Source organism: Eupeodes corollae, chromosome 1, assembly GCF_945859685.1.
Source record: "Eupeodes corollae chromosome 1, idEupCoro1.1, whole genome shotgun sequence".
Taxonomy (NCBI): Eukaryota; Metazoa; Arthropoda; class Insecta; order Diptera; family Syrphidae; genus Eupeodes; species Eupeodes corollae.
The window spans coordinates 191,328,073-191,347,212 of NC_079147.1; the positions used below are offsets into that span (position 1 = coordinate 191,328,073).

General features: G+C 31.6%; 1 protein-coding gene across 1 annotated transcript in view; it reads left to right on the forward strand.

Moving 5' to 3' along the window:
• LOC129943454 (chaoptin) overlaps positions 1–13,213 on the forward strand; it is a 267,774-nt gene extending 254,561 nt beyond the window's left edge. The window contains exons 4-6 of the mRNA XM_056052921.1: positions 8,493–8,603; positions 8,761–12,073; positions 12,787–13,213. Of these exons, the coding sequence (XP_055908896.1) occupies positions 8,493–8,603; positions 8,761–12,073; positions 12,787–12,972 (3,610 nt within the window). The 3' untranslated portion in view covers positions 12,973–13,213. The remainder of the gene's footprint in view (positions 1–8,492; positions 8,604–8,760; positions 12,074–12,786) is intronic.
• Positions 13,214–19,140: the final 5,927 nt, after the last annotated feature.

Genomic DNA, 19,140 nt, shown 5'->3' on the forward strand with positions numbered 1-19,140 from the left:
CATTTCATGACTAATGAATTATAATGATGATGTTAATTACATATTGTGAAAATTCTGATGAACTACATTATTCTGCTATTATTATTTGTTTTTTGTATCAGCTGATAAAATATATAATATAAATTGGTATAGATATAAAATGCTGGTGCATGGGATATTAATTAATAAGCAGGAAATTTTCCTTAATGATTTTACGCAGGCGGAAATTGTAATTAGTGGTTTCGAAAAACAAAACTTTTATTTATTGAAAGGACGAAATCTACCTTTTCTGATAAAGTGCTTTACTTAAAGGTTAAACAAGTGTGTACCTACCTACCTACACTAATAAGGTTAATGAGTTAGGAATATTCAATTAGATTTTGTTCAAAAGAGGCGTTACGGAGGTTGTTGGAATTTAAAAACAAAATTAAAGTGGTGTGCAGGTACATATCCAACACATAAAAGTTAAGAAAAGAAGTTCCATACGAATTAAGAAGTTTTATATTTAAAATTCAAAAAAGTTTTACGAACACTCAAAAAAGAGAAGGAGGTGCCCATTTTTAAAACAAGAGGATATACTTATGAACTTCAAATAAAATTTGACAATGAGCATGTTGTAAATGTAAGTAGTATGCATTTGTTTCAAGATGGGTATCTAAATAAGGAATTTTAAAAATTCGAGAATCTACCTATAAAATGGTTCATATCTGTAATTTTTTTAAATCATATTTTCATTCAAAAATTATCTTTTGAAATATATTTAGTTGTAATTCTCTCCTTAGTAATTCAACAGTTCAGTTTACCCTCAGCCCATTTTTAGAGAATTTTTTTAACTGCACTATACAAATGCGAAAAGTTTTACTCCGTTCATCGATCGCTCCTTCAAAGTCCTTTTCTAATAACCTCATTGCTCACATCTCTATATGTTAATTATTAAAAAGGTATTCATAACCTTGTGTAGACGTACAGTAAAACAAACATTTTTAGCTTAAAGTAAGGATCTCTAAAAAGAAGGTTTTTTGATTTTTTTGAAAACATAATATTTCAAGTATTATGAATAAAAAGTAGTTGGTTTGCTACCAGTACTGATAATTTCCTATTCGTTTAAGTTTTTAAGTCAATATTAGGATATTCAAAATATTCGAGTAAAAACCATTATCCGGTGTTGCCTTTGTATGTTTTTTTTTTAAGTTGTAAATTGAATGTTTCTAAAAAAATTCTTACAGTTAACTACAATCTTTGGCCTGTGGTAAAATAAGTTTAATTTCAGTCATTATTTTAGTTCCCGAGATATTTTGGTCGAAAACCAATTTTTCGAAGGTCAATACCTCTATTCTTTCTTGAGATATTCGAATCAAAAATTATTTTTACAAGTTTTGTGTAATAATTTTTGCAGGTTTTTATTCTTAATAAAAATAAAACTGTCAGTGTTATTTTTCTTTAAAGTTTACAATATGTACAGAAAGTACATATCGAGCCCTTCCCGCAAATTTATTGTAAGCGCCAACATAAATTGTAATAATAAACCCTTATATGTTTTCAAGATAAGTTTATAGTAAACGTAACTTTAACGGATATCTTACTAGTATATGACCTTTCACAATGCTTTAAGCCATCTTCCAGAGTGAATTTCGTACGCAAATAATTTTAAGACTGTCTTTGAAGACCTCATCTCTCATTTTTTCTAACACACAAGAATGTAATCATCTTTTATCAATACATTTTTCGATTTCTAAAGCCTCAATAGTTGGCAATATTTTTAAGCTATATGAGAGATTCAGTGTTTTTCCAGATGGATAACCATCATTTATGTTGACAAAATATGTGACTTATATTTCCTTAAAATCGTTTATTCTTTTCAAAGAGTTCACAGATGTATGAAAACAATTAAACCTTACGCCAGTGCATAAAAAAGTTCTAAAAATTTAGTTGCGAATAATCATAGCGAAATTGTCTTCTATTTCTAATTTGTTTTTGTCTGTGATAAAAGTTCTTTTAACTGTTCTTCTATTACAAGTAAGAATCAACATGGGCTCTTGAAAAAAATCTACCATTACCAATTTTTTACAATTTTTCACTTTTTTTGAATGCGATAAAAAAAAACACTCAAGTCAATTGCATCTTTACAGACTACAGTCATGATGTTTTTCCTAATAAATTAAGCAATTAAAACACTTAGGACTAAAAAATGGAAGGACTTGATGGAATTCCAACAGAGCTTTTATAAGAAGCTCCAACTTCATCAAGTGAGCTGCTTCATCCGCTTATGAAAGAAGCCTGAACCAACGAAAGCTTCCATGATGAGTGGAAGGAGGGAATGACCATTAAGCTCCCAAAAAAAGAAGATCTTACAAACTGCGATAACTTGAGAGGAATTTGCGTAGCAAAAATTATACTGGAACACATCAGAGAATACCTTGAGGTCACTCTCGATGTCGAATAAGCAGGATTCCGCTTTAGATCTTCCTTTATTGATCATATCAATACCCTGCGGATCAGTATTGAGCACTACTGCACCTGCTGTTCATCAACTTTGAGAAAGTCTTTGATAGCGTTATCGGAGTACATCTGGTTACCGTTGCGGAGGAGAGGCATTCCAGAAAAACTAATTGCTATTATAAAAGCAAAATTATGAAGGATCGAATCGTCACGTTTTGCACGATAGTAGCTGTCAAAGGGTTTTGAAGTCCCTAGCGGAGTCAGACAGGGCTGTATTCTGTCGCCAATATTGTTTTTGTTAGTGATAAGGTAGCGCAGCTTTGTCAGGTAGCGGAAGGATCCAATGGACTTTGACATCAAATTTAAGGCACTTGGATTACGCGGACGATGTCAGCTTACTCTCTCATGGATCATGGATCTCCATCTAACGGCAACAAGAGTGGAGAGAGAAGCAGAAGTCGTGGGGCTGAAAATTAATTCCGGCAAAACAAAAATTATCACCATCGGAACCCGACTATCCATTCAAATAAATATTTCCACGCAACCGATGGAAAAAGGGGAGAGCTTTTAAAACCTTGTAAGTTTCGTCTCCATCGAAGGTGGAACCAAAGACGACGTCATCTGCGGCATCGGCAAAGCAAAAGCGGAGTTCGGTTTCTTATCGGAAATTTGGAGGAATCATTATAATATCCTAGGTACAAAGCTACGACAGTTTCACACAAATTTCGAACCTGTGCTTCTTTGTACTCGTAGGTGCAGCTATTACTAGAAAGCTTAGTTAATAGATATCTTCGCAACATCCTCACGATATTCTGGCCTAACAGAATCAGATTCTTCATAGAGGGACAGGTCAGGTACCTAACAAATAAAAATTAGGTGGCACAACAGCACTAGGGCCTAGTGACTTACTCTCTGTGAGCGAGTAATTGCAAGGATGGAGGGGACCTACATTTTATATGCCCAATCCGAATTGCTAATTTGAGAAAGTACTTTTTCATGACAAGAATTACTCTTGGAGAATTTGTCAATTTCTTGCAAGAGGCAGTACCCGTGAATAAAACTTTAGGTGGCACAAGTAGGAACAAAACCCAAGAACTCTCGCATGACAGTCCAACCATCATGCCATGGGTCAGGAACCTATATATTCTATTATATTATACAAGCAGTGCAGTGCAATCCGCTCACACAAGAAAAAAAAAACTTGACGACCGAGAAGCACATGGCGCAGGACAGTCGAGGAGGAATCAGTGTCACTAGGCAAGAGTTGGAGGGAGATGAAACATATCTCCCAAAACCGCACACGATGGCGGGTAGGCTTACTAGATGCCCTTTGCCCTTAAGGGGTTATCAACGGCCTTAACAGGTCTGATGACCCAAGCAAGTAAGCAAATATGTTCGGGAGGAACCCTTCATGTCAATTTAAAGACAATTGTGGTGTGCCTCAAGGGAGGCACCTTGGTCCACTGCTGTGTAATTTATTAATTAATGCACGGAAAGAATTCTTAGATCAGATCAAGAAAAATAAGCTACAAATCACGAAAAATGAATCCAGTTTTGGACCTTGGCTTCGAAATAAGTAAATTGCTACTTTTTGTTTGCAATTTCATAAAATGAGCAAAATGAAGATATTGACACTCAAAAATCATATTTCACTACATTTGAGTAGCAATAATTCGACCGAGGAAAACAAATATTTCAAACAGCGAATTGCAATTTGATATTAATTTGTATCAATTTAATGTGAATTTTAATCGTGAATTTCAGCAGGAGTTTGTGGATTGAAATTGTTTTCTTGTAGATTATGATTCGTTTTTTTAAATACCTACACACACAAGTGGCAAATTTCAACCCTTGTCTTCTTAGACTGCGACAATATACATTAGTTTGCAAATGACAACTAATGTTTTGCTACTTCTTTTTTTTAAATTGCAACTTTTGAGTCGTAATTTGAAACAGGTTATTCTGCAGTTTGCAAATGACAGTCACAGTTTTGATACTTAGTTATCTTTAAATTGCAACTTTTGAGTCGTAATTTTAAACAGTTTCTGCAGCAATTTGTAGCTTTTAAAGATTAATTTACTTTCTATTTTCAAGGAATCATGTAGAGATTCAAGAACAATTTTTTGCAAAATCAACAATCTTCATTATGATTTACAACATAAACTTATTGGTTTTCGTATTCTCAGGGATATTTTTTTAGTTGATCGCGCGCCGAATTATAAGTTTTTGTTACAAATTGCAATGAATATATTCGTAATTGCAACTTTTGAATATCAATTTGCTTATTTTTTTCAGCATTTTCGTCGCAATTTAAGAATATTTCTTATTAATTTAAAAACTATCGTTCTTAATTCACAAATATATCATATTTATTTTTGAATTCAAGAGTGTAGTCTTATCTTTTGAAGTTTAATGGTAGTTAAAAAATTGAGTGGTTTTACTCTTCTTAGTTGTGAACGAAAACTCTTATCTTTATCTTTATGAAGGAAACTGAAAATAATTTCTGTCAGTAGTAATGCAATAAGAAAATCCACACCTTTACTTATTTTTCATTTCCGTACCATTGTATTTTGTTTGTACTAGAGAATAATAATTTAAAAAATCAATAATATATAAAAGAACGACACATTTGAAAGAATTCTTTATTTTTTATTGTTTTTAACTTATTTCTAAAAATACAAATTTAGAAACTTAAAATTAAAATATATTATACTATTTTTATTATTTTTTTTACTCCAAGTTTTATTATTTACATGATAGTTTTATTATTTACATTACAGTTTTATTATATTACATATTTGAAGGTTTAAAGACATCACGGCCGTCGGCTATTTTATAGCACAAGAAAGGTTTTCTCTCAAAAGTATTGATGTCAAATATTTCAATGTCTTCTTTTATATGGGATATAACAAAACATCCATAGGGCTTATCTATACTTTCTATTATTACTTCCTTAACTATTATATACATTTTATTATCAAAAAAAGCAATGTCAACAATTTTAAAAAACATGTCACTTTTAAATAAATTATAACTAATTTTATAAACATTTCCTTTGAATTCAATTTCTGAAAAAAAGGAATTTTAAGAGAAAATCATACGAATTTCTTACAAATGATTTATATAAACCCACCGAGGGATAAAATTATTCGTCAGATAAACCGGTAAAAACAATTAAAATGTATTTACACTGTTTCGCCAATCTTCTATTTTAGAACGCAATTTGGCCCGGTTGCCCACATCTGTTGGAAATAGTGTTATCAAATCACTTTCATTCAGTAACCTTAACTATTCCAAATCTGTGATATTAAATAGTTAAATGAACAATTAATTTCCTTTTTGTTGAAATTTTTATTTTTACACCACTTGACAAAAACAATATATTAACGCACGCGCGACTGTTTACGAATGAATCGAATGATATGGAATTTCAGGAATTTCAACTCAGAAGCCCAGTGCAAAGCCAGCCACATACATAGCTGAAAATGCTAAGATTATATGTGTGTATATACACTACAATGCAATTCGGGAGCGGGACACCCAAAAACATCATCACTAAGTGAAAATTCTATTGCACATCAACCATATGTGCAGAGCAACGGCGGCGCTAACAGGAAATTATTCTTCGTCCAGCAGATTTTTGGGCACGAGCGCAACAACAACCACATTAACGTTGCGCATCCTCATCATCGACGACGTTGACGATCGAATCGAAATCAGACCATCAACATACACGTGCGCAGGCCACACCCTTTTTCATAGTGTCGTGATAAGCGGTACTTGCGACCGAGAACGACGTCATCGAAGGAAAATAAATATAAACGGGTAACTGCCAGCTGCAGCAGCAAAATAAAAAAATAGTCAAAAGAAATACTAATAAAAAATGTTTTAATGAATGGCGAAAGTCACGTTACCATAGACCCCCGTCCCCCCTTGTCCCACCTTGTCAAACTCAGCAAGAGCCCATGATATTTATATAATATAAAATATCATCAAATAGACAAAGCAAATATTGGTATTGAGAAATATTCTGCAATTCTTCCATCGAGAGAATCAAAAATCTATGTAGCTATGTAATGTAAATGCATAAAGACGCATAGCACTTTGGCATGCACAAACAAAAAATGTGGCTCCACGTCTCCACGACGCGACCGACGGTTGGCGCGAAGAGCGTATTGTATTTGTATTGTAGATAGTAAGCGAAGTAACAAAAAAAAAACATAATAAAAATTGGATTGAGTGCATGCAAATCACCATATAAATATTTTTAAATTATTACCCTGAAAAGACTAGATTAAGACTAAAAGAATTGTAATCTACTGTTTAAATTTTTTCTTAAATCAGCAAATAGGTATTTCGTAAATTACAATATTGCAGCTTCAATATTTATATTGTGATTATATTTTATTGATTTGAGAATTGAGAATGCTTAAATCACCGCATACATTTCGCAAAACAAGATTAATGAGTAGTCAAATTAAATTATTCCCCTAAAGTAGTAGATTGCGACTCAAAAGTTTCAATTTACTTTGATTTCAACAAGCTCGAATTAAAACTTTTGATAATAATTACCAAATTATAAAATTTTGTATTTTACGAAGATTTGAATGCTGAATTACAACTTTCTCATTCATTTTATAATAAAATCGTCTTGATTTACTAAAAAAAGGGTTTTCGTAAATTGCAACCTTAAATTTAGCAATTAGTGATTTTTCAATTCTCTCCGTGTGATTTGCCTTCTGTTTTAAGTAATTCCATACTGCTAATCCATGCAGATGATTTACAAATTTTTAAAATTATTTACTAAACCAATCAATGGGGAGAGCTACAAATAGATCTAAACAATTTTGATTCTAAATATTGACAATTATAAGACACAAATGTTTTACACAAAAACGTTTTACAATAAATAACGACTTTATGTTGAATTTGTCACGTTTAAACATATAATCTTGTTTGTATTATATTGATAGTGTTCTAGAGTCATAATTAAAGTTTACGTTTCACGTTTCGTCAAAAGATATTCCCAAGAGTTTCGTAAGTTCGTTTGTCAGGCTAGTTCTTGAATATGCTTGCGTTGTATGGGCACCATACTATTTCGTTGATATTCATAGAATGGAAAGTATTCAATGTAGATCTTCACGATTTCGTCTTGGTTTTGTAACTGGCCTGATAGACTTTCATTATCTTCCTACAATTAAAGGCTTCATTTGATAAATCTCGGCCACTCAATTGTGAAAGTGCTTTCTGCATTTTTTGATATTATTATTTGTTAAACAAAATTAATTTAAAGTCATAAAGTCAAGTCATAGTTTAGATATCAAATGCACAAGGTTCACAATTTAGGTTCAAGGGTCCTTGAGACGTAGAGAAGAAATGTCAAAAAGTGCGACATCTCCGAAAGATTTCTATAACTTTTTGTATTGGGAAATAAATAGCACCAAACATATAAAAGGTCTCACAAAAAAGACGGTTAAACTTTAACATATCATCTGTAAGTCCAGTTTGCCAAATCACCACGGCTATGTGTATATAGTTCAAAACATATGACAATGATACTCATACAAATGTCTTACCGTAATGGGTGTTTAATACGTTTCACACATTTTACAGTTGCCAAAATACTTTCATCGAGAGGCAACTACTGATCCATAGATAAGTTTTTGACTCTTAGCTTGAATTGGATGATATGGATACTTATGATATGTGAGTAGCAATTTGATAACGCTTGAGTTTTCCTCGCAAGAATCTTTCTAAAAATATTACCATCCCTAAAAGTTACGATAGTTTCATACACACTTCTTGTTTTCATTAAATTTAAAGTTCTGAAGAACTTAATGATTGCTTGACACATGCGGTTTTTTCTTAGATTTAACATTTTGCCACTAATTTATGAATAGAATCATAAAATTTCTGTGATTGAAATATTTCCAGAAAATGTCAATTGTTTTTAAATGACAGTTGACAGTCTGAAAATGGCTTACCCTGTTAAATTATGCATTTATAAAACCATTAAACCAAAACCTTCTGTTTACTCTTATGCTATAATTTTTCCTTCTAACTTGTCATTTCAGTACGATGACACATTCTCTTATGACGTTGGATATATCTGGTAATAGAATGCAACATATTCCCTTGGATGCATTGCAGAAGTTACATTCGTTGACACGTTTAGTTGCACAACGGTAAGTATAGCAGCAGCATTATGACACATTATGTTAACCTTATACCAGCCTTCCCCCCTACCCCCTCGACAATACCATCACAAAAACCTTGTTTATTTTACCTTAAACATTCATTTTTCAACCTTTAACCATATTCTGCTTTTTATTTTTTCTAAAGCAATCACATAACGTCCCTTGATGGGAATTGGGAGAGTCTTTTTGACACTTTACGGAGTTTGCATCTCTCTGGAAACGAAATAACTGAAATTGCATTGAATTCACATGACGATAGCAGCAGAGCAGGTGGAGGAATTGCAAATTCGTCATCGGTATTTGGCGGCGGTGGTGGGGGTGGCTTACACTATTCCATGGCTGTGCAGGGTGCTCAAACATCGTCGTCGTCAGCAATGTCAGCTTCATCATCATCCTTGAACTCAATATCAGGTCATAATCATATAACACGTCCATTTTCAAGGCTACAAAAGCTCCTGTGGCTTGATTTGAGCAACAATCGGATATATCATATCGGTTCGAACTTCCTGCCCCGCAGTCTTGTCACTATTGATTTGTCCAGCAATTTGTTGGGGAACTTCCCGCAGCAGCTGTTTGAACATCTCTTCGGACTGAGAATTGTTTCGCTTCGAGATAACCTCATCAGGAGTGTGCAGAATAAGGAAACCGTTCGGTTAGTGCGGATGCATCTGGAGAAACTTGATCTGGGAATGAATCTCATCGAAGACATTGAGTCCGATTGGTTCCAAAACAACTATAGTGACGTTCATGTGAGAGCTTTGAATCTGGAGAAAAACTTCATTCGACATCTGCCACCGGCAGCATTCAAGGGCACCGGAATTGTACACTTAGTCCTGGCATTCAACGCTATTCAAAGAATCCATGTCAATGCCTTCGATGGAATCACTGAAACCTTAGAATACCTTGATTTAGAGAGAAATGAGTTAAGTGCAGTTCCTGGAGCTATAAAGTCTCTCCATAAATTGAAGTACCTCTATCTCACGTCAAACAATATCTGCCAACTCTCAAATCTGCCAGAATTTGCAGGAAACCTGCGTGTTCTTAGTCTGAGCGGAAACAATTTTTCCGTGATACCAGTGAATGCTTTGAAAAATTTCACCGAACTGTCCTACCTCAATATGGGTTACAACACAATCACCGAAATTCCCGAGAATATCTTCACAGTGTGGGGCAGCCAATTGCAAACGATTCTCCTGCGAAACAACAAAATCACTCATCTTCATCTTGGTTCCTTCAACGGCCTCGATCAAATAAAGGAGATCAGCTTGAGCTTCAACGACATCACTATCACCAATCCTTACGTTTTTGAAAACGTCTCCCAGACCCTTAAGATTCTCGAGCTGTCGTTTGCTGTATTTCCAGCCAGAAGTCTTGAATCCATTGATCCTCTAGAAGCTCTTAGCCCTCTCACCGAGCTTATGTGGTTGGGATTGGATAACAACAACTTGAAAGCTCTTTCAAATGAGTCTTTTGCAGGCATGAAAGAACTGAGCTACATCAATCTGGGATTTAACCATCTCAAGCAAATTCCTCAAGGTCTCTTCATTCCAGAAGTCCACCGCCACTTGGTCGAGATCGATCTTTCCTACAACTCAATCGAAAGCCTTTCCTTCCGAGCTTTCTATAACTTGGGTGATCTTCAGACCGTCAATATGCAGTCCAATAAAATCCGTTCGATTGACAGACATGCTTTCTTCAATCTAGAGTTCCTGCGATCAATTGATTTGTCCTTCAACCGGCTCAAGAATATATCCCACGGAGCTATGAGTTTCATGCCAAGTCTTGCCAGCCTCGACCTAACTCACAACTCACTTTGTATGTTGTCGCTGAAAATGTTCCATTACGTGTCAAATGCTTCAACACCTCTACGCCTAAACATCAGCCATAACCAGATCACCATATTTGACGATGAGTTAAGCTCTTACATGTACATCTATCATCTGGACGTGAGTCACAATCTAATCTCGAATAGTCTTAGCTTCAGTAACCTTGGGAACACCCTCCGATTTTTGAATCTTATGAACAACGAACTATCGTCGCTGGGCAATCATGCCTTTGGGGATTTGGAATTCTTGGAAGTCTTGAATTTGTCCCACAACAACATCAGTTCGCTGCGTCGAAGGAGCTTTCAGGGTTTGAATAGCTTGCAAGAACTTGACTTGAGCAATAATCGTCTTGACCAATTGCAAGTCGAGCAGTTTTCCAACCTCCGAAAGTTGCGAATTCTTCGTATCCGCAATAATCTCTTGCGAGCTCTTCCTCGGGAAGTTTTCATGAACACACGTCTGGAATACCTTGACATATCTCAGAACTTTTTGACTGTTTGGCCAGTTCCAGCATTTACCGATGTGGGATTCACTCTGCGAAGCATTCAATTTGTGGCAAATACCCTCGAATATTTGGATTCAAGCATGTTCATCAACTCACAATTCCTGTTCGATTTAAATTTATCGCAAAATAAGATCACAGTGTTGCCAGATAACACTTTTACGTTCCTAAGTAACTTGACAAATTTGGATCTCAGCTTTAATCCTCTGGTGACAAGTAATTTGCGAGAGGTGTTCATCCATACTCCGCGGGTTCGACGTTTGAATATTCAAGGAATGGGTCTTTATGTCCTCCCACCTTTGAATCTGCCCTTCCTATCGCATCTTGATGTCAGTGGTAATCACTTGCAAGAGATTTCATCCCTGCATCCCATGCGATTGTTAAGGTTCCTGGATGTGTCTCGCAATAAAGTCACCAACATAAGCAGTGTTGTTGATCATCTCCCCAGTTCGTTGAGGGTCCTGGACCTTGCTCACAATCCCATCCGAAGAATCACAGTCCATGACATGATAGGACTGCGTCACTTGAGTGAGCTAAATATTCTCGATGTCAAGATTGCCAATCCCATTGGATTTTCGAAACTCCGAAGTTTGCGACGACTGCATATGTCATCGGCATCAAATTTGGGCGAAATAGTATCACGCATCCCAGGCCTCCAGGAATTACGAATCCACGCAGTGGAATCCAATATTGGAGGCAGTTTGCTCGCCAAACTTGTCAATAATACAAAATTGAATGAAATCGAGTTGTATGGAAGTAATGTGCACACCATAAGTAGTGACGCTCTAGAAGGTTTAGCCCGGACTCATAAACTCACAGTTCGAATAAGACATACTAAGATATCCGATCTTCCGCCAGGGATTTTCTATACTCTGCGGTCGGTTCCACATTTATCTATTGATATTTCGGATAATCGGATAAATGCTTTGGCAGCGGATAGTTTTTATCCGAATAAAACGTACTGGGATACCGTGGGCACAAGGAGCATCATGGGCGGTCTAGATACATCGAATAACCCACTAGAATGTGAGTGTGGATTAGTGTGGTTCGGACATTGGCTAAGAAGATGGCTACGAGAGTCAGCGCAGATACGAGTTATACCTAAAGACGATATGAGGCGAATGGTACAGGTAAGTTTTTCCTTAATAAAATGAAATTCTTATAGAACAATTTTCAATATAAAGTTGTTTTAAATATAAAAAAAACATCACTATCTCGTTATCCGAACGTATCGGATAATGTGTTTTCTAAACAAATCTGATTCTTGAAGTTATCAAGGAAGAAATATGTTCTTATCCGGACCTTATATTCAATGAGTTTTAATATTCGGATAACAGCTATCTAAGTCAATACTTTTACAAATGTGTATCAATATATAATTTTATCCAAATTCTTAGAAAAACACATTTTCACAACATTGAAAAATTCTGAAGAAACTGAAGTTTTGGCTTTTTGAATGTCTCGCTATCCGAAAATATAATCATAAAGAAAGCTAACATTAAGTGCTTTTGGATACTCCTGATTTGTTACTGTCTAATCCATGTTATTCGGATAATTCCGGATAATCAAGCAAGTGTTTTTGCATGAAGTTGATGCCTTCAAAAAAATTGTAATATATCTGATATTGTTTAACGAACAGTTTAAAACAATAATTGTTGGCATTTTAAAATTATTAGATTTTGAAACAATTCAATTGCAATATTATCCGGATTGATTGCTATGTTTCATGAGTATCAATCAAATTGGATAAAAGGATAGTTAAACCAACATTTAAAAAAAAACATACAAATTTAAAATTAATCCCTTTCACTTATTTTGTATGGTTTTGATTGTTTATCCGTAGCGTGCCCGAGCGAATACATGTCATGATCCAACCACCGGTAAGAAACTTCCCATATTGGAAATATTCCCCGAAGACTTACTTTGCCAAGCAAGTGCTCTAAGCAGTTCCAGTGCAAAATTATTTCTCATCTCATTTGCTGCTACAATACTGCCCATATTTATGGTATCACTCCGGTTTTTCTCATAATAATTATTAAAATTAGATTTTAATTTTTAAAATAAAAACCGAAAAATCAATAACAAAAATAAAATTATTATAAATATATAAAAAAAATAATTGCATTGAGAAAAAGGCTGTAATATACACTAACCATATTTAAAAAATAAAATTGGAGTGATATTGTAAAAATAAAATATATATAAATATTTAAACAAAAACGAAGAAATGATGAAGACATGTCCTAAAATGACCAAAGACAAAATAAAAACTAAACATTTGGTTAGTTGTAAATATAAAATAAAATTTTAATTGTAAATACAAACAAACAAATATATAGCAAAACCACGAATTAAAATATAAAAATAATGTTAAATATAAAACACCGTAGTTAAATTTTATGATAATTGTAAAACAAAACCGATTGATTAATAAATAAATAATTTATCAAAAAAAAGGGCAATGATTCCTAAAGATGAAGTTTTAAAAATTATTTAAATCTTAAAAATAAAAACAATTTTATTTACTGCAAAACAAAAAAGAAACAAAAAAAAATAATGTAAATACCAGAACACGAAAAATTAGTTGAAGCATGAAGTAAGAAAATATTTCGAATGAATTAAATTAAAATTTGTTTGGTTTTTAATTGTTTTAATTTTTTATTGCAAATAAATAAAAATTAAAATTATACGTGCACTAAAATTTAAAAAAAAATATCTATTTTGTTTTTTAATTTAATATTTTAAAATTAAAACGTCCCAGTAAATGACCTTCCTTTTTCAATTGATTTTTAAATTTTAATGAATTTTTTAGAGTAATTTTAATTATACATTTTAAATGAGCTGTAAAACTAAGTCAATTTTGAGTAGCATAAATATTTTCATATCTACATACGAGTACATATATAAATTTCCTACAAAAATAAAATTATATCATTTAAAAGTAAGTTATTAAAAACATAAGTTCAAATTTTAAGAAATCAATTTAAGTTTAGATAAAAATTAAATTTAAAATAAAAAGAAAAAAAACAAACAACAGTAAGTAAATTTTACATAAATAAAAATATTTTTAAAATGACAATCGTGATATTAATTGTAGAACTGCAATTTGTCAGAAATAAAAGTAAAAACAAACCAAACAAAACAAACAATACACTATTGCTTCACAAAAACAACCATTTTTGTACTAAGTTTTAAAAAATTAAGTTAAAAATTTAAAAATTAACGAAAAACAAATACTTTTTTTTGTATTAAGAACAAACGAGAACGAGAACCGTAAAAAACTATTAAATCAATAAATGAAACCAATAAAAATATAGGGACTAATAATGACTCAATATTACAAACAAAAATAAATATGACAAAGAAAAGAAAAATTAATAAAACAAACACAAAAATAGCCCACTATTAATTATAATGAAATTTTTAACTTAAGTATAAAAACAAAAAAATTATGATATTTGGTTATTATACAATTATATGGACAAAATAAAAAAAATGAGGTGTAATGATTCTTAACATAATGTTTAACATTATGGCATGCAATTAATTTATTTAAAAATATAAACTTAAATAAATAAGAACAAATGATAAGAAAAGTTATAGAACTATTATAAAATAAATTAAATTAAAAAGAAAAACAATACAAAAAATAATATTTTTAACAAACAGAGAAGAAAAACAATAAAGTGAAATAAAAAAAAAAATAAGAACATAAATATTTAAATTCACTGTGTGTTTTATTTTTGAAAGTGGAATTTAAAAAAAAAAAAAAAACATAATAGGAAAGGAAATTCGAATGGCAAATAGCTTGTGGCAAAACACACTTTAAGTACTCACCAATCTATTGAAAATATGGCGAAATAAGGAGTTCCGGTAAAAAAATTGTTTCTTTAAGTATTGCTAAATAACCTTTGGGCATGGAATAAATATTAGAAAGAAACCGAACTATAAGGACTGAATATTCACAAAAACAAGCCATATTCCAAAATTTAAAAATATGCGCATTGTCAATCAAACATTGGAAATAGCTTTAGCAGTTATTTTTAACCACACCATTGCATCGTTTTTTAAATTTCACAGCTGTCATTTACGTTGAAAATTATTTGCATATTTTTGGTTATGGATTCCAAAAGCATTTATTATAACCGGTCCGTTTTGTAGCATTGAAAATGTTAACTTATGCGACAAAAAATAACGTTTTTAACTTCTGGTAAAATTTTGAGAAAAATTAAATACACTGTTTTTTTTTTTACAAAAACTAAAAAACCTAAAAAAAAACATTACTAAAAGTTCGTAAAATTAAAAAGAAATATGTGCTTGGCTTGAAACTAATTTGATCTTATACAAAATATAAAAGATCGAATTGATAGTCTAAAACAAAAAAAAAAAAACACATCAAAATCATTACTAAAAAAAGGCTGGTATGCGACCCACACTAATAACTTCCCATGCCATCTGTCGATTTGTCTTGCTTAAAAGTTTGTCTATTTGTACTATTATCAATTTTTACCAAATTTGCGTACTATTTTTTGTAGATTTTATTTTTATGAAAAAACGGTCTGTTGGATGTTTATATAAAAATTACTGAAAAATCGGTGGATTTTTATATAAAAATTACTGAATATTGAAACAATATATTTTATGTGATATAAAATAAGTTTGAAGCCAATATTTTTAATTTTTGAAAAGATATTTGAGTCGAAAATCAATTTTTAAAAAATTTTAGTATTGTTTTTTTTTGTCTAGAGTTTTATTTTTTGTAAAAAAATTGTCGATTCGATTTTTTTCAAAATTTTATCGAATGTTGAAAAAAATATTTTTTATAAGTTAAAATTAGTTTAAAGTCAATATTTCAAATTTTTTAAAAAAAGATATTTGAGTCGAAATCAATTTTTACCAACTTTTATTAAATTTTTTTTTTAGGTTTTTATTTTTTGTAAAAAAACTTTCAATTAGATTTTCCTCAACATTTTTTAAAATGTTGAAAACAATATTTCTTATAAGATAAAATAAGTTTGGAGCCCAAATTTCAAATTTTTGAAAAGATATTTGAATCGATATTCAATTTTTACCAAATTTGAGCAATGTTTTTTTTTTTAATTTTTATTTTTTTATAAAAAATTGTCAATTCGATTTTTCTCAAAATTTTATCAGATGTCAAAAACATTATTCTTTGTTGCACAAAATTGTTTTGGAGATGAAATCAAATTTAAGTCGTAAAATTTTGGAGGTGAAACATTTTTTTCAGTTTTTTTTTGAAAAAAGAATAAAATCTATCCAAAAATGGTAAAACATAAGTTTCAGTTCTCGATATTTCGTTAATAAATGGAGGTATTGACTTCAAAATGATTTTATTCTGTGATAAATTTTCTCAGAAAAGTCAAAAAAAAGAACTTTCAAGAAATGCAACTAAAATTGGGTTTTGACTTAAAATCTTATCAAAAAATATAGATTTTGAAATCAAACTTTGTTATCATAATGCAAAATATATTTGGTATTTTTTTTTTAGTTTCTTAGAATAATCCAACTGGCAAATTTTTTAACAAAATACGAAAATCTACAAAACTTTTAAGCAATCAAAAGACCGGTAGGAAAGTAATCGGTACAAACAATCGTGTATTTTAATTAAATTAGGAGGCGCAACAGTCCCTTGAGAACTAGGGTCTAGTGACTAACGGCTCTCAACCATTTATGTGTGCGAGTACTGTTTTCAGGGATCAGGGGGACTTAAAGTTTAAAGCCGAATCTGAACGGCTAATTTGAAAAAGCATTAACATTTCTTTCTTGCAAATCTTTATTCAATAGATTTTCGTTTTGCTGTTAATTGTAATCTGTGAACAAAGTCTAAAACTTTCTATCTCTTGAACTTTTATTATTATAATTCGTTAAATACTAACGTTAACAATTCTTATTAATATTATGTATGTATTCTTTAAATCTAAAACTTAGACTGTTGAAAAATATTACTTTGCAAGTTATACTTTTTATATTATCATTTGGTGAATTGATACAAGAGTGAAATTTTGTATGGATTTTAATTAATTGAATTAAGGGGCTAGGTACACCATAGCTTGATCAGCTTAAATAAGTATTCAATGGTTTGTGGAGTCTTATACTTGAAGGACTAAACTAAAACTTAAACAACCAAGAAGTAATTTTGTTGAAATTTGTCCGTTTATTATTCCAACAATAAAACAAAACTTCAAGTACATCCTATGATTTGTCAAAGAAGGGAGATTTATGAGAGAAAGTCTTTGTGAATAAGGCGGTAATGTTTGAATATCATGAAACCACGGAAGGAATCTTTTCTGAATGGCTTCGAGTCTTGTGGCGTGTACGGGGCATAGTAAGGTGACTATACTACGCAAGCATATTCCAGAACTGGTCTCACAAATGAAAAAAAAAGTAATTTTAAAATATATGGACCACGGAAATCACGGCCAAATGTTTTAAGAAAACCCAGAATTCTATTTGCTTTTTTAACTTTTGTTCTACTGTTTTCTTAAGAACTTGAGTATGAACACTTAGGATTATAAAAAGGTCCACTATTTTTAATTTTTTATTTAATTATAATTGACAATTTTGACTGTATCGAGTTTTGGCGGCTTAAAAAAAAAAATATTGGAAGTAATTAAATAAAGAAAAGGTCTTAAAACTGACCTTAGACTAGTGGTTAGTAATAGCAGGACTTGGTAGTGGATATGATGTGGTGATGTCGTTATTGATGCTATCGTAATGCCATACAAAAATCACCATCTTGAAAAATCCACAAAAATAAAAGATACGTACCAAAATTCTTTGTAATAAAGAAATTTCTTGATGGCCAAAACTGTAAGCAGCTACGGATTGGTCACTTCTGAAAAAATATGGTTGTTGAATTAAATTTTAAAGCCTCACAAACAATTTATTTTGCTATCGATTCTTAAAATAAGCTTGTGATGATAAAACCGAAGTTATAGTCGGTGTTTTTGGTCTCTATTTATTCCTTCACACGTCAAACACAACTCTGATTGACGGTTGTGTTTTACAACTTACAAGACTTAGCAGCAGTAGCGACTGTCATAATTTTTCGACCAGAAACTATGAGGACAAGCTCATCAAACTGGAGGAGTAGTCGATGGAGTGGGAAATAAATGGTCCATCACATTGTGCAACGTAAAACAAAACAGGGTAACACCTTTCGCCTCATCGGGAGGGGTCCTGCGAACAGTCCCCTAGGTATAGTTTTATACAAAAGGCATAAATGTATGTTTTCTATCGTAACACAAACATGTGCGTCAAATGTCACGTGGAACTATTTACTCGTACGTCTTCAACCTCATTAGAATCGTCAACCTAAAACTGGGATTCCAAAAGTTGACAAGTTGACAATGTTAAGAAGTTAATGAAACAACGAACTGTAGATCAAATCTGATTTTCAAATTTTAAGTTTTTAAAATTAGGATATCTCAAAAATGTGTAGCTCAAATCTTATATCGGTTTTGTGGGAACGAAGTGCTTCTGTCTTTATTTCAGAAACACGCATTTAGTACTTGCACATGCAGTTTGCAATTCAGCTTCAAAATTATATCCCGCGTTTTCATATTTGTTTAAGGAAAATTAGTTGTGATCAAACAAAAAACAAAGTGCACGAAGGAGTTGCATGAACTTGCTCTTGTATCCAAATACACTATACTAACAAATAGTACTGCTAATTTAAAATTAATTAATTTATAATGATCAAAAAAATTTTAAATAATAATTTTTTTTTTCAAAATTGTTTAATCGTTTTTGTTTTTATTTTTTTAATTACGTTTGCAAGAACTCAATTTTTCAACTTTTTTTTAAATAAAATTTTGAAGGAAAATGTTGACCCATTGACCGAGATATTGAATTTTTAAAAAATATTAAATTTTTTTTTTCAATTCTCAGAAAGGACAATAACCGGTTTGATCAAAAATTGAACTTATTTGTATTAAAAAATAAAATGTGTAGAAACAGTACCTACTTACATATATTTTGAGATTGAAAAATATACCTGAAAGATAAGTTTGTCTTGTTTGTTGTTAAAAATTGAATTTCTATTTGATTTCTCAATGTTTTCTAAAATGTTTGAAAATCGTTCGGCCGTTTTATTTTTTTAAATTTGGTATGTACACAAATTTTTAACTTTTTCATAAAATAATTTTAAGTATGCAGTTGTTTTTAGTGATTGATC